Below are 15502 nucleotides of genomic sequence, written 5' to 3' on the forward strand. Positions count from 1 at the left end.
AAGCAGCTTCTGTTCAGGACTGTGTTTTAGAAAAAGATTGAGGAGGGTGATTGCTTCCAGACTGAACTTAGGCTCTAGGGTCTCGATGTGTTCACGCATCGGAGGGTGGGTCTAGAAAGACTTTACAAGGTTCATTTTTTTTCAAATACAAATATTACATAAAGCTTTTTACATCTGGTTTAATTTAAATGTAGGGCTAGTGACATCCTGAAAAGCAAATAAGGTGTCTGTGTTCACCACTTTGGATCCCAGAATAGTCAGGAAAGATAAACACTTGCTGGTTATAAAAAGAAAGTGTCTTACAGTGACCACACTTTTTTTTTACTCAGTGAGTGATATTGACAGGTATTAAATATGTTGTTGAGGGGGTGGCAGGAGGAGAAAACAGCAGAAATATGGGAATGATTTTTTTCTTTCTGCCTAGTTTTTAACTTAATGGGTTCAAAATCCACAGAGATATCACAGATTTTTTTAAGTGCCATCATGGGTAGCAATGAAGTAACTGATGCTTTGATTCTCTTCGTGAGAATCTTCTTAAAATGCCTGTGTCTCTTAGAAAATAGCGTAACTTAATATTTTTAGTTAGATCAGTGGTTTAAAGAAGCTTCAAATATCTGACTCTTAAACCCCAGTGTGGATTATATAAATACTTGCACCAGCATTAAGTGGAGTATTGTTTTAAGGATTTAGGATCTGAATTTCTTACATATTAATTTGGGTTGATGATGTACCAAAAATGAAATTGTTTATATTGTAGTAGTTTGAAAGTCTTCCTAATTTATTAACTTAGAAAATATTGCTGCCTTTTTTTCACTAGTAATGGCATCTTTTCCAGCCTTTGATTCCCCCCCGCCCCCTACCAAAAAGGTATTTCCAGAGAGGCTGTATCTTTCTTAACAGCTTTAATGTAGAAATGTTTAAAAATAAACAACAGAGTATATAAACTATGTTCTAATCCTTAGGCTTACTGTGGGCTTCCTATAACCATATTCTGATCAAACTGTAATTTAGGGGAGATTTTCAGTGAACTGTTGGAGTTCTGCTGTAGCCATCAAACATCATGCTTTGGTTGACTGTCCGCTAGGTCCAGATTCTACATTTCAGTAGTCTGCCACCTTGGCATAAATTTGCATTATGAGCTTAGTTTAGACAAGTAACTATTTCAAGGAGATAACTTGGAAATGGAGAACTTTTCCTTCTTCCTCTTTCCATCAACCTGACCCCCTCCCTCCACTTTTTATCTTTTTTATATTTCAACTAAGATTTCTTTAAAAACAAGGATTTCACCCCTTTTAAGGTCAGGTGGGGTGGTGGAAACCACTGGTTTAGTCTAAGTAACTTGTGTTTAGGTTTTAGCAGGAAGAAGTATCTATCCTGGTCTAGCTCTCAGTACAGTGTTAGAGATGTTTTTTCTATGAAAATTCTAGATTTGCATTCACAGTATAACTGATGCAGTAGTTGTCATTCTGGTATATGTTCAAATTTCAGTTCCCAAATATTAGAAAGTAGCAGGGTTATGCCTGCAGGTGATGGAAACTAGGACACACCATCATATTTACTGGCATGTTAAATTAGCACCATATGTTCTTATTAGGAACTTGAAACATACAAGAATGCACGTAAAAATATGAAGAATTTGTATACTGGAAAATGCCACGCTAGATCCATACTTGGAGTCGTTTAAAATATCTGTAGAAGTTTGATTTGGAGGCTTTTTTTTTTCTGCTGGCTTGATTATCTGTGCCTAGTCAAAGGTTTGATTGGGTTTTATGGGGGTTATTTTTGTTGTTTTGTTTTTACTTTCTGATGGCACAGTTATAAATACTTTTCTTCTGCCCCTAAAAACAGGGACTAAATGATGCCATCCTTGATATGGTGGCTTTGCAGAGGGACTGCGATACACAGATAAGCCCCATTGACTATTGGTACATTAGGTCCTGCAAATCTTGCCTTAAGCCTGCTAAACTAGTCCTCTCATCTGTTGGGTTCCCCTCCATCTTCCTGACCCAGATGAGCCCGAGTACAGCCCCTGACTAGATCCAAGCCTTTTTTTTTGGCAGAGCTCTGGTTTCATAAATGATTATAATTACGTTTCTCAGTTAATGACCTCTTTGCCTAAATGAAGTTCACAGTCATTGATGTTGTATCATCATCCTTGTACAGTCCTCTTATACAGATTCAGCCTGTAGATATTTCCTCGTGAGATAGGTTCTCTCGGCCTTTATTTACCCTCTTTGTACTTGGTGTAAAGGAGTACTTTTGCTTTTCGTATTTGGTGAGAAAAGAGGTACATGTATTTGATCAGTCTTACGTATTGTTATAATTTATATGGTTTTAAGTCATCATGGCTACAGATCTCAGATTTTCATTTCAGCCACCTGACTCTTGCTTTCTGAGGAAGGAATTGCTTTCTGAGTGGGAATTTGGCCGGGATTATTGGTAAAACTTTAATGTTTTGGCCCTAATTAGTAGGTGTGGGTATAATTTGCAGATTGATAAGGAGGGTGGCTGAATTATTCAACAGTGAATTTAAATCATTCTCAAAAATCAATAATTTTAAGTCTAGTTCATCAGGTAGCATATGCTTAACCAAAAGTTACTTAACTTCAGTTAATAAATCGCAGACGTTAACTCCATTATTAATGGGTTTGAGCTTTCCCCAAAACCTTTTAGAATTTACAAAATGTTTTACTCTTTCCATACAGTGTTTTTGATTAATGAAACGATGGGCCAACGCCACTTTCAGAATAACTGTATCTCCCTGACAAATTCCTATTCTTCCTATTAGTCTCAATTCACAAGAATAATTATTTTTCATAAAATTCCCCATCTTCCCTTACTTATTCACTTCACTTCTTCTCTGTCCCACTACCCAGTGGGTCTACCAGAACTTTTGGTTGCAAGTAACATGAACCAAAACTTAAGCAAAAATGATCATGTGTTTTTGTTCTTGTTCATGAAAAGTTTGGGGGAGGGATGGTTCAAGGGGGCTATCTTTCAGGCACAGCTAGATTGAGGACCTTAAGCAGTATCAACAGGAGTGTTTCCCTTTCTGTGCTTTTCACATCGTCACTGTCCGCCCTGTTTGGGGCACATGTCCAGGTTTGTACTAACCAGTGTCTGCAGAGATAGAACACTAATTGGTTAACCTGTGTCGTATGCGCGGTGGAGGAAGGGCCTCTTAACTGACAGCACCTCCACTGCGGCAGGAGTGGCTCCAAGAGGAAGTTGGGCAGGGAGAAGCAAGCATCTTTACTCCAGTGACCCAGTGCCTGCTGTATACCCCAGAAGCGATGGACTGTTGAAGGGGAAGAGCTGTGTCCTGTTCAGCTTTCTGTTTCTAGCACATTAATCGGCAGGGTGCTCCAAAAATGATTGATGAACAGTGGTTTCATTCTATTAATTTGGATGTTTTTCCCTTTTTTATGCCATGAGCTGTGAAGTTTATGGTTTGGCTGAAGGGAGCTCTCTCCTTGGTATTGGGAAATGGTGCTGACCTTGTCAGAATGGCCATCCTGATAGCCAGGGAGGCTCAAGAGAAAGGTTTAGCCACTGGGGACAAATGTGGAAAGTAATCCCACCCTTCTGCATTCCTTTCAGTGCCCATCTCTAGACAGTTTCTGACATTATTGTAAGACATCTTCCTCCCTAAGAGTAATGATTGTAAGAATTTGTTTTCATCTCTTCCTATTCAAAAGTGAGGAACACCCCTTAATCTCAGGCAGTCAACTTCCTGTTTACTCTGTCCTTACCCCTCAGTTAACAGAGTAAATAGAAAGGTATGGGCCCCAAGAATCAGACAGATAACATCAATGAACCCTGAAGGCAGCTGTTGATTTGAAGTTGTTTCTTAACAGCAGGTGATGGGCTGAAAAAAAACAACAACATAGGGCCCTTGAGTTCTTTTTCTTATCACCCATGATTCTAACATTAACTGGTAAGAATTTGTTGGAGACTTTCTTACAAGGAACGTTTGGCTTGTTACAGTCATAGAAAAGCTTAAGAAATAGACACAGGAAATGGAGGATGGGAGTAGGAGGGAGCCTTCTTTGCTTATTATATTCCTATACTACACACCTGCTTTATATACTGAGAGAAGTGTTTTATTTAATAAGCGAAAAACCAGAAGAATCTCTAAGTGCTTTTGAGGATGCCAACACATATGAATGTGTTATTCTAGCTCCAGATGGACAAAATCTTGGAAATGGCCTCCGCAGAGGGTACCTCCATCTGGGGAAAGGGGCAGATGATAGAATTCCCAAGGTCATTAGAAATGTCAGAAATCTGCTTATGAAGACAGTTATAACCTTAATTCAGAATATTCTACATTTTTCAATGTAAACTTTTTCTCTTTTTTTTTCTTGGCCGCACTGCACGGCATGCGGGATCTTAGTTCCCCAACCAGGGATCGAACCCGCACCCCCTGCAGCAGAAACGTGGATTCTTAACTACTGGACTGCCAGGGAAGTCCTGGTGTAAACTTTAACTTGGATTCCTCCTAGCTAATCATAGAACAAATAACTTTTTTGTAGCATTTTCCAATAAGCAATGTAACTTTTATTTATAAACCTGTTTACTTCAACTCAAATAAGTAAACTCAAGATTTACTCTATTGCTGAAGTATCACCTTCTATAAATAAGCTTTTCGTAACTAAGCTCCCTTAGAGCATATTCTTTCTTTTTCAGAAACGTAGGTGGATAAATTGGGTACAACGAAGCAGCGAGGTGCTTCACTTGGAGGTCTTGAAACAACTTTGTTAGCTGTGGGTGGGCACTTGGAACACCTGGTATTTTCCATAGGAAACTGGGTTTTCCTTTATCCTGAGCTGCAGTTTGGCTCCCTAGGATGTTTTCTGTAGGGGGCGGGGGAGGCGGCATTTCCAAATCTGTGTGTGTGTGTTTTGCTGTGCTCATCCAGGAGGCAGGGAAAGCCAGAAAGGGCTGCCTCTGGGGTACGTCTGTGCTCTGAAGTGAAACAGGATTCACATGGGATGTTCCAGAAGAACTGGATTTTGGCCCGTGGAGAGTTGATAAAATGAATGGAGAAACAAAATGTCTCTTTTCAGAATTGGGTGTTTATGGACATTCATTTTGATGCCTGGTCTCTTCAGAATTAGCCTGTAACACTTCCTGTATTTCTGGAACACTTTTCTTGTATTTCTGAAACATTTTTCTATCAGGTGGTGCTCTCTAAATGACCTAGTTTGTGCGAACCTAGATTTTTCTTTTTAATCAGTTTATTAAGCAACTGATTTTTTTTAAACCATCAAAAAGATGGTTCAGAACAATTTAGGAATAAAATTTCCACAAGGAATAATGGATTTGGCCTTGAACGCACACTAATTTGTATCAGAACTGACTTCTGTTAGCTAAATGATACACAGATTATTAGATGGCAGAGTGCAGAGGACACCATAGTCATGCTTCATAACTAGGAGTTCCATCCTGAGGATGTGTTTTGCAGTGAACTGCATTCATCTTTTGGCCTCAGGTACACTAAGTTCTGGTAACATATTGAGATTTAGAATTTCTAGAAGTTGCTGGGACATTTTGGTAGGCTTCATTTTTTTTCCATTTTTCATAGTTAATATTGATGTTTGGATTTGAATAATAAGTGAGGTAACATGATATCTTATTACATGTGTATTAGTTGACTTTATGATTGTGGTTTACAGATGGTAGTGGTATTATAGATTGACAGCCTTGATTAATTAGAAAACCAGATTTTCATGTATTGAATACTAAATTTTAAATCCAGATGCACTGGCTTTTGTTTCTGCCTGTTTTTGATTTTTAGAACTACTTTATATCCTGCAAAATTTATTTGGATTATTAAGTCGATGATTAGTTTTTACACTATTTTGTAGGAAACATTTATGGTCACATTGGAAGCCATACAAATTCTCAGCTGCCCAAGTTTTATTAATTTTATTTTCTTAACCTTTGTTTTTAAGGAACTTGGGAAAGTGGGTCTAAATTTCTACTTTAATGTATTGGGTCATTTAAATAATTTTTCAATTCCCTCATACACACATAAGCTTTTCATTTTTCAAAAGGGACCCCCCCCCAAAGTCTGTAACAGTTATTATTTGCTCTGGTGCTGAGTGCCCAGCTTTCCCCATCTCAGCATTCATTCCGTGGCATTAGTGAGTGCCTTTGTCCAGGTGTGGTGCTGGCTGGGGGGCAAGTTACACAGCCATTCTTGTCTTTCGTTTGGGTGGTGTGCAGAAACTTACGGTTACCACAGCAATACGAAGGGTAGCTCCCAGACAACAGAAACATTTCCCCTGGCACTCAAAATGTGGTAATGATGCTGAAATGGTGAACATTTTTCTGTTTTCAGAGGTTCAGCATCACAAGGAGAAAAGCACTCACACTTGATTTTGAAGTAATCGGTTGGTATATAAACCTCATTCTCGACTTTAAATAAGCTCATCACCAAACTAGTTTTTTAAAAGTCTAATCAGAATTGTGCCACATTAGATTCATGTTACCTGTGATATAAAATGTCCTGTTAAAAATAGAAAAGATCAGAGAGTACTTATTTTGCCTGCCTGCTCTAAGTATTCAGAACATGCTGGATAAGGATATCTATTCACCTTTTTTGTCAGACTGGGCCAGGGTTTGTGATCCTACCATCAGTGGAATTAGTAAATATCACAAGTTGTACATGTTTTGACTTGACTTAAATTTTTTTTTCCAATAGAAACTATGTTCCAACTTCCTGTCAACAATCTTGGCAGTTTAAGAAAAGCCCGGAAAACTGTGAAAAAAATACTTAGTGACATTGGGTTGGAATACTGTAAAGAACACATAGAAGTAAGTAGCATGTCATTTTTTAAATTTTAACATGACTCAGCTCCTGATCCATTACTTTGTGTCAGTGGCCAGGATCGTTAATTCTTTGGGGTGATTCTGTATTTTAACTGCAGCGTTAGCTTTGCCTGAGCTTTCTCAAGTAGCTTAACTTGTTCCCTTCTCCCTAAAATGGGCTTTTTCATCTTTGCATCCTGGAGCAAAAGCAGTTACCGCTGAGGACGTACCACATCAGTCATTTTTTACTAGGTGCTTTAAAATGGTCTCTAAATTCAAATCCTTAAAACAACCCCTAGGGGATATAGGAATTCTTATCTCCAATTTACAGATGAGGAACCAGTAAAGAAATAGGTCCACCTCACAGCTGAGCATGTGGCAGGGCCTGTCTGTGAGACTCCAGAGCCTGTTCTCATTCTCATGTGCCTGAATGTTCTGATTGACCTTCTGATTGTTGAGGCGTGGTGGTTTGGGTGCTTATTGTCTCTTTCCTTGGGATTTGAGCATTTGTTGGCCCTTTTGACCCATCGTAGACTATTATAATCTTCCCCTAGGTAACAGTTTGGACTTCACAAACTGTTTTTCTAGCCTTTTTATTCTGTGAGCTTTATTAACAGCCCTGTGGGATAGCCAGTGTAGTGGTCTCCTCTTCTAGATCTCATTACTCCAGGTCTTGTGGTTAGTTGATCAACAACCTCTGATTGGAAAGAAATGTTTAAAGCTATTTTCCCCACTAGCCTTTTAAGTTCCAGCTGGCCAGGGACCTTAACTACCTTGTCCATCTTTGTATCCTCAGCACTTAGCATAGTGCTGGGCACGTAATAGGCACTCAGTAAATGTTTGGATGGAATTGAAAGTAAAAAAGCAATTTCCTTCATGCAACAGGTTTTCTTTTCCTGGTTCCTGTTAATCCTACTTTAGGGGTATATCATGAAGACTGAAGCTTCTCAAAATTGGATTTCTCTAGTTATGTCGTCCCTGGTGTGGCAGTTCAGTCCCTCAGTTTCAGGTAGATCTGCCTGATGAAACAGTCCATTTACTTCCCATGCAGTGGGGTGATCTTCACAAGAATAAATAATGCAAATGTTAAAGGTACCTTTTCTATCCTGCATTTGATTTGTTCCTCCCATTACTGCACCCACTACATACTCTGGAATATATGTGTACTTGATTTTCCACACTGAACTGTGACCCTTTTAGGAACAAGAGGAATTTTACCACAAAACTCTTTATGTTCCTGTCTCAGGGTGGAGGGGATCAAATTTTTACACAAGAGTGTAAATTTAACATAATACTACTTGCTTTCTTTGAATAGCTTTCCTCCTTTTGGGGTTCAGAAATCCTGAGTTTTCGTTCCAGTCCAATCCCACCCCACCCCCATCTCCCACAAAAGACTTTTCTTGCACAGAACCAGAATATCTCATCTGTAGCACTATAAGTGAATGTTGCTCTCTTACACTCCATTCTAATATTACAACTGATGAGTTATATAGTACTCTTATGAAGGGTGCTTTGGTATTAATATGTGGCTGAATTTTTTACTTACTTAGTTAGAACTTACAGTGGTTTCTTTGGAAACCTGGTGACCATTAGGGGAATGTTTAGTTGATATAAAAAGTTCAGTGTAACATCCATATGCCTTTTTGTATTTCCTAGAGCTTTATCGATCCTAGTTTAGTTCTCGGTGGTGTCGATTTTCCTATGCATCTCCCCAACCCTAGTTAGAGATAGGATTTATATGTAAAGTTGAGCTAGAGTTGATACGTTTTTGAAACTTCTTTCACTGTTTTCTAGGATTTTAAACAGTTTGAACCTAATGACTTTTATTTGAAAAACACTACATGGGAGGATGTAGGACTGTGGGACCCTTCACTTACAAAAAACCAGGTAAGTGGCACAGGAGACTTCCCCAAAAGGCAGCATCCTCCCTTTTCAGTTCTACATTTTTCATGGTATTGCATTGTTGTAGGCAACAACCTAACATGGGAAGTGCTGAAACTGATTGTTTCATATATTCCTAAGAGGTAGGGAAAATTAGGAAGAACTTTTGGTCTTTTTTTTGTCATTGTACTGAAACTTCAAGTGTAAGAAGAATAGGAAAGTTTGTTACTTAAAAGTTGTGAAGCCCACTGTATACCAGCATTCCCCTCTCCTCCCCTAACCCCTGTCAAAAGTTTTTTGGTTCTAATTCTAAAATGTTCCCTCCAGCATTCTGTTCATCTAGGTTATCCATCATTTTTCTGTGTTGCAATCCTTGTTTTTTTCTAGAGAAGGGAAGACAGGGCTCTTGCTTCCATTTACGTTTTCTTACTCATCTGTGTTGTCACCCAACCTCTCCGGGTAGCCTAAGCCAGCACATGGGGGATGGGACAGATGGCTCTGTAGGATGGCAGAGTGGTGCAGCTTAATTTTTACAAATTGGAATTAAAAACAGTATTAGGTAATCAAGGGCACCAGCTATGCCGGCAAATATCAATAGGTGATGATATAACAAAAATGAAGTTATAGGTGATTTTTTTTCCACAGGGAGAAGTGATTATCAATTCAAACTGTACCACTATTTATTTCAAGTGATTGTAGTAATTCAGGATTATTGATCTGTTCATCTGTTGGAACATACTTGGCAGGGAATCAGTACTTTTAAAATCCACCTCAGAAATTTGATAATATAGTCATATGTTTCTTTCTTAGAAATACCCCAAGAAAGGGTATTAACCAGCAGTCTTAAAATATGAAAGCTTTCCAGTGGGACACATCACTTAGTTAAATTCAGTTTTACAAATACTAAAAAAGGGTTGAGCTTTAAGGAAAAACAGAGTATTTCATTTTGGTATCTGAAACAAGGTAGTATCTGAAACAACGTAGGTTTCTTAGGTTTACTAGGGGTAAACCTAAGAATTGGTATCTGAAACAAGGTAGGTTTCTTAGGTTTACTAGGGGAAAAAAGATCACCTCTCACCAAACTTGTGTTTCACCTATCTTCAAAGGACCAACTGCACAGATGTTAATGAGCATGGTTCTGTAAGTTGCTCTTTGATACCAGTATATTCTGCAATGCTTTACGTTTTTATTGGCTTTTTAACACCTTGCTTTCCTCACAGTCTGTAGGAAATTTTTATTTAATTTCTTAATTTGAATCAAAGCAGCTGTCACTTCATTACTTCTTTTGAAGCTGCTCTTGCTTAAGAAGGAACAGCATGGCTTGTAGAAGAAAGCCGACTTTTCAAATCATTAGTTTTTTGATCTCAGTGAAAACTGAATACTATACTCTACTTTGATCAGAGGGGGGAAATGTTTGAGATTTTTGAAGATGAGCCTTTTTCTCTATGAAAATTTTTCCATGATGGGGAGGATCAAAGGTGTGTCTTTATATCATATGCCTAATTGCACTACAGCACTCTGGGCCCTGAGTTTTACTATATAGTGAATCTGAAGCCTTCAGCAACTTACCAGTTCACAGAGTAATTGTAGTGATTTCACCTAGCTTCTTATTATCCTTTCTAACTAAAATGTTTATCTTGAAGCCATTTGTCTTTGGTTTCTCTAAAACTAATGAGCAAATGTGACTCTGGTCTTTTCTAAAAACACTGAGGAAGAACTTTGAATGGAGTTTTTATTTACACTGTGATGCCAAAACAAGTGTTTAAAACAGCTTTCTCATTTGAATATTTTATCAATTTATTTTGCATTTTGCAAAAGGAAAAAATGATACTCAAATCTCAGTGCATTAGAGTTTCAGTTCTAGAAATAGCGTTATGTCTCTTAAAGACTGTCGGTGGGGGGCTTCCCTGGTGGCGCAGTGGTTGAGAGTCCGCCTGCCGATGCAGGGGACACGGGTTCGTGCCCCGGTCCGGGAGGATCCCACATGCCGTGGAGCGGCTGGGCCCGTGAGCCATGGCCGCTGGGCCTGCGTGTCCGGAGCCTCTGCTCCGCAGCAGGAGAGGCCACAATGGTCAGAGGCCCACGTAACGCAAAAAAAAAAAAAAAAAAAAGACTGTCTGGGGGAAAATAGCCTAAAACCTGTTACTGCTTATCTGAAGTGGCATTCTGATTCCAGTTTTTGTCTTTTCTTTAGGACTATCGGACAAAACCTTTTTGCTGCAGTGCTTGCCCATTTTCTTCAAAATTTTTCTCTGCCTACAAAAGTCATTTCCGGAATGTCCATAGTGAAGACTTTGAAAATAGGATTCTCCTTAATTGCCCCTACTGTACCTTCAATGCAGACAAAAAGACTTTGGAAACACACATTAAAATATTTCATGCTCCAAACGCCAGCGCACCAAGTAGCAGCCTCAGCACTTTCAAAGATAAAAGCAAAAGCGATGGCCTTAAACCTAAGCAGGCTGACAGTGTAGAGCAAGCTGTTTATTACTGTAAGAAGTGCACTTACCGAGATCCTCTTTATGAAATAGTTAGGAAGCACATTTACAGGGAACATTTTCAGCATGTGGCAGCACCTTACATAGCAAAGGCAGGAGAAAAATCACTCAATGGTGCAGTCCCCTTAGGCACAAATGCCCGGGAAGAAAGTAGTATCCACTGCAAGCGATGCCTTTTCATGCCAAAGTCCTACGAAGCTTTGGTACAGCATGTCATTGAAGACCATGAACGCATAGGCTATCAGGTCACTGCCATGATTGGGCACACAAATGTTGTGGTTCCCCGATCCAAACCCTTGATGCTGATTGCTCCCAAACCTCAAGACAAGAAGGGCATGGGACTCCAATCAAGAATTGGTTCCCTCGCTTCTGGAAACGTCCGGTCTTTACCATCACAGCAGATGGTGAATCGACTCTCAATACCAAAGCCTAACTTAAATTCTACAGGAGTCAACATGATGTCCAGTGTTCACCTACAGCAGAACAACTACGGAGTCAAATCTGTAGGCCAGGGCTATGGCGTTGGTCAGTCAGTGAGACTGGGTCTAGGTGGCAACGCACCAGTTTCCATCCCTCAACAGTCTCAGTCTGTGAAGCAGTTACTTCCAAGTGGAAATGGAAGATCTTACGGACTTGGGTCAGAGCAGAGGACCCAGGCACCAGCAAGATACTCGCTGCAGTCTCCAAATGCTTCGTCTCTCTCATCGGGCCCGTTAAAGTCTCCTTCCCTCTCCCAGTCACAGGCATCCAGAGTATTAGGTCAGTCCAGTTCCAAACCTACTGCAGCTGCCACTGGCCCTCCCCCACCCAATACTTCCTCAACTCAGAAGTGGAAAATATGCACAATCTGTAATGAGCTTTTTCCTGAAAATGTCTATAGTGTGCACTTCGAAAAAGAACATAAAGCTGAGAAAGTCCCAGCAGTAGCCAACTACATTATGAAAATACACAATTTTACTAGCAAATGCCTCTACTGTAATCGCTATTTGCCCACAGACACTCTGCTCAACCACATGTTAATTCATGGTCTGTCTTGTCCATATTGCCGTTCAACTTTCAATGATGTGGAAAAGATGGCGGCACACATGCGGATGGTTCACATTGACGAAGAGATGGGACCTAAAACAGACTCTACTCTGAGTTTTGATTTGACATTGCAGCAGGGCAGTCACACTAACATCCATCTCCTTGTAACGACGTACAACCTGAGAGACGCCCCTGCGGAATCTGTTGCTTACCATGCCCAGAATAACCCTCCAGTCCCTCCAAAGCCTCAGCCCAAAGTTCAGGAAAAGGCAGATGTTCCTGTGAAAAGTTCACCTCAAGCTGCAGTGCCCTATAAAAAGGATGTCGGGAAAACCCTTTGCCCTCTTTGCTTTTCAATCCTAAAAGGACCCATATCTGATGCACTTGCACATCACTTAAGAGAGAGGCACCAGGTTATTCAGACGGTTCACCCAGTGGAGAAAAAGCTCACCTACAAATGCATCCACTGCCTTGGCGTGTATACGAGCAACATGACCGCCTCGACTATCACTCTGCATCTGGTCCACTGCAGGGGTGTTGGAAAGACCCAGAATGGCCAAGATAAGACAAATGCACCCTCTCGGCTTAACCAGTCACCAGGCCTGGCACCTGTGAAGCGCACTTATGAGCAAATGGAATTTCCCTTGCTGAAAAAGCGAAAGTTAGATGATGACAGCGATTCGCCCAGCTTCTTTGAAGAGAAGCCTGAGGAGCCCGTTGTTTTAGCTTTGGACCCCAAGGGTCATGAAGATGATTCCTATGAAGCCAGGAAAAGCTTCCTAACAAAATATTTCAACAAGCAGCCCTATCCCACCAGGAGAGAAATTGAGAAGCTGGCGGCCAGTTTATGGTTGTGGAAGAGTGACATTGCTTCCCATTTTAGTAACAAGAGGAAGAAGTGTGTCCGAGACTGTGAAAAGTATAAGCCTGGTGTGTTACTGGGCTTCAACATGAAAGAATTAAACAAAGTTAAGCATGAGATGGATTTTGATGCTGAGTGGCTATTTGAAAATCATGATGAGAAGGATTCCAGAGTCAATGCTAGTAAAACTGCTGACAAAAAGCTCAACCTTGGGAAGGAAGATGACAGTTCCTCAGACAGCTTTGAAAATTTGGAAGAAGAATCCAACGGAAGTGACAGCCCTTTTGACCCTGTTTTTGAAGTTGAGCCTAAAATCCCTAATGATAACCCAGAGGAACACATACAGAAGGTAATTTCTGAGGATGCTTTAGAGTCTGAGAAGCTAGACCAAAAAGAGGAGGATGGTTCAAAATATGAAACTATTCATTTGACTGAGGAACCAACCAAACTAATGCATGACGCCTCTGATAGTGAGGTGGACCAAGATGACGTTGTTGAGTGGAAAGATGCTGCTTCTCCGTCTGAGAGCGGCCCTGGTTCCCAACAGGTGTCAGACTTCGAGGACAACACATGCGAGATGAAAACAGGAACCTGGTCCGATGAGTCTTCCCAGAGTGAAGATGCAAGGAGCAGTAAGCCAGCTGCCAAAAAAAAGGCTACCATGCAAGGTGACAGAGAGCAGTTGAAATGGAAGAATAGTTCCTATGGAAAAGTTGAAGGGTTTTGGTCCAAGGACCAGTCACAATGGAAGAATGCAACTGAAAATGATGAGCGCTTATCCAGCCCACAGATTGAGTGGCAGAATAGCACAATTGACAGTGAGGACGGGGAGCAGTTTGACAACATGACTGATGGAGTAGCCGAGCCCATGCACGGCAGCTTGACCGGAGTTAAACTGAGCAGCCAGCAGGCGTAAGGGCCAGCTTCTCTGGCATTGGTGACAGATGCTGCAGCCTGGAACTCTGTGCTCCTCTCAGTATGATTGCAAAGCTGTATTCTAACTGGTACCGCCTTTTGAGTGCTGGGTCATCAGGCTGTGGGGACATGTGGCCACTCCGATCCACGTGGTTATTTCTAAGTCTATGACACATGATTGGCTGATCTTGCTTTAGAACGTGCTGTGACAGGCACAGTAACTAAATGTGAAAAACCAGTAAGTTGGGGGCTCATGAACGCACACGAGAAAAAGCAGAGGTTTATTTTATCTGCCTTCTCAACATTTCTTTCCCTCTGTAAAATGTTTGGTTGGATGTCCTTGAGAAGCGTTCTCTTGATTCAAACGGTAGTGTAGGGCCAACATACAAGCTACCAGTCCAATGTGTATAGTAGACTTTGGGGAAATTGATTTTTTTTTCATGTATTCATTCTGAATAGTTGAAATGTATATTTGTACAGTCTTTTAGACCTATTCAAGTGATGCTTCTGATATTGTTATTGTGTACCCATCATAGATTTGTTTCTTTTTTAGTGTTGCCCTTGCTGTGTTAATAAGCGCTGTATCTAGTTGAACTAGCAAAAGCCTGAAACTACGCTAGTGTGGACTTCGGGACCGACTTAGTTTTTGCACATAACCTTGTACAATCTCGCAACAGAGGCCAGCCACATAAGATATATATCTGGACTCTCTTGTATTATAGAATTTTTCTTGTTCTGAATATCCTTGACATTACAGCTGACAAAAACAAAAACTGGTATTTCAGATGTTTCCTGAAATCTTTTAAGCTAAAAATCACATGCAAGAATTGACTTTGCAGCTACTAATTTTGACACCTTTTAGATCTGTATGAAAGTGTGTTGTGTTGAAGCAGCAAACCAATGACTGCTGCCTTTTGGATATTTAGTTTTATCTTTAGTTAAACACCACCCTGGTGTAGTCATTTATACCATCTAATATATGACACACTGTTGTAGTATGTATAATTTTGTGATCTTTATTTCCCTTTGTATTCATTTTAAGCATCTAAATAAATTGCTGTATTGTGCTTAATGTAAATATTTGCCTTATTACACATTACAGTCCTGTGTGTCCATTATGTCTTGTGCCAGTTGATGCCATGGCTCTCTCATCAGAGATAGAGGTACAGCCACTGAGGAAACTTGTGGAAGACCAAGATTTGCTGCCGTTGGCATAAAGAATGCTTTCTCTCAAGGCACCTGTTGCAAATTCTTTGGTTTGGTTTTTGTCTTTTTCCCTTTTTACTTGCTAAGATAAACATCCTCGAGTTTTTTCAGTTCCCCTTTTGTTAAGGAGCAGAGCCTGCTTATATATGTAAATGTATCGATGATAAAAGGATGTAAACATAAGTTAGCATTCATTTGCAAGCAGAATCTTAATGCCCTGGTGTTCTTTGTCTAAATGAAGTAAATGTTAGTTTTCACCTTATAACGGGAACAATTGTACTAAACAGTCAGCTATTCTCTG

General features: G+C 40.2%; 1 protein-coding gene across 5 annotated transcripts in view; it reads left to right on the forward strand.

The window, feature by feature from the left end:
• ADNP (activity dependent neuroprotector homeobox) overlaps nucleotides 1–15073 on the forward strand; it is a 31130-nt gene extending 16057 nt beyond the window's left edge. For 4 of the 5 annotated variants that reach the window (XM_032606616.1, XM_032606614.1, XM_032606617.1 and 1 more), the window contains 3 exons: nucleotides 6707–6819; nucleotides 8608–8700; nucleotides 10889–15073. In XM_032606616.1, the coding sequence (XP_032462507.1) occupies nucleotides 6712–6819; nucleotides 8608–8700; nucleotides 10889–13996 (3309 nt within the window). In that variant the 5' untranslated portion in view covers nucleotides 6707–6711 and the 3' untranslated portion in view covers nucleotides 13997–15073. Of the gene's footprint in view, nucleotide 1; nucleotides 6820–7698; nucleotides 7906–8607; nucleotides 8701–10888 lie in introns of those variants that run through there. The other variant, XM_032606619.1, reaches the window with a different exon arrangement.
• The last annotated feature ends 429 nt before the right edge of the window (nucleotides 15074–15502 follow it).

The sequence above is a fragment of the Phocoena sinus genome, chromosome 15 (assembly GCF_008692025.1).
Source record: "Phocoena sinus isolate mPhoSin1 chromosome 15, mPhoSin1.pri, whole genome shotgun sequence".
Lineage (NCBI taxonomy): Eukaryota > Metazoa > Chordata > Mammalia > Artiodactyla > Phocoenidae > Phocoena > Phocoena sinus.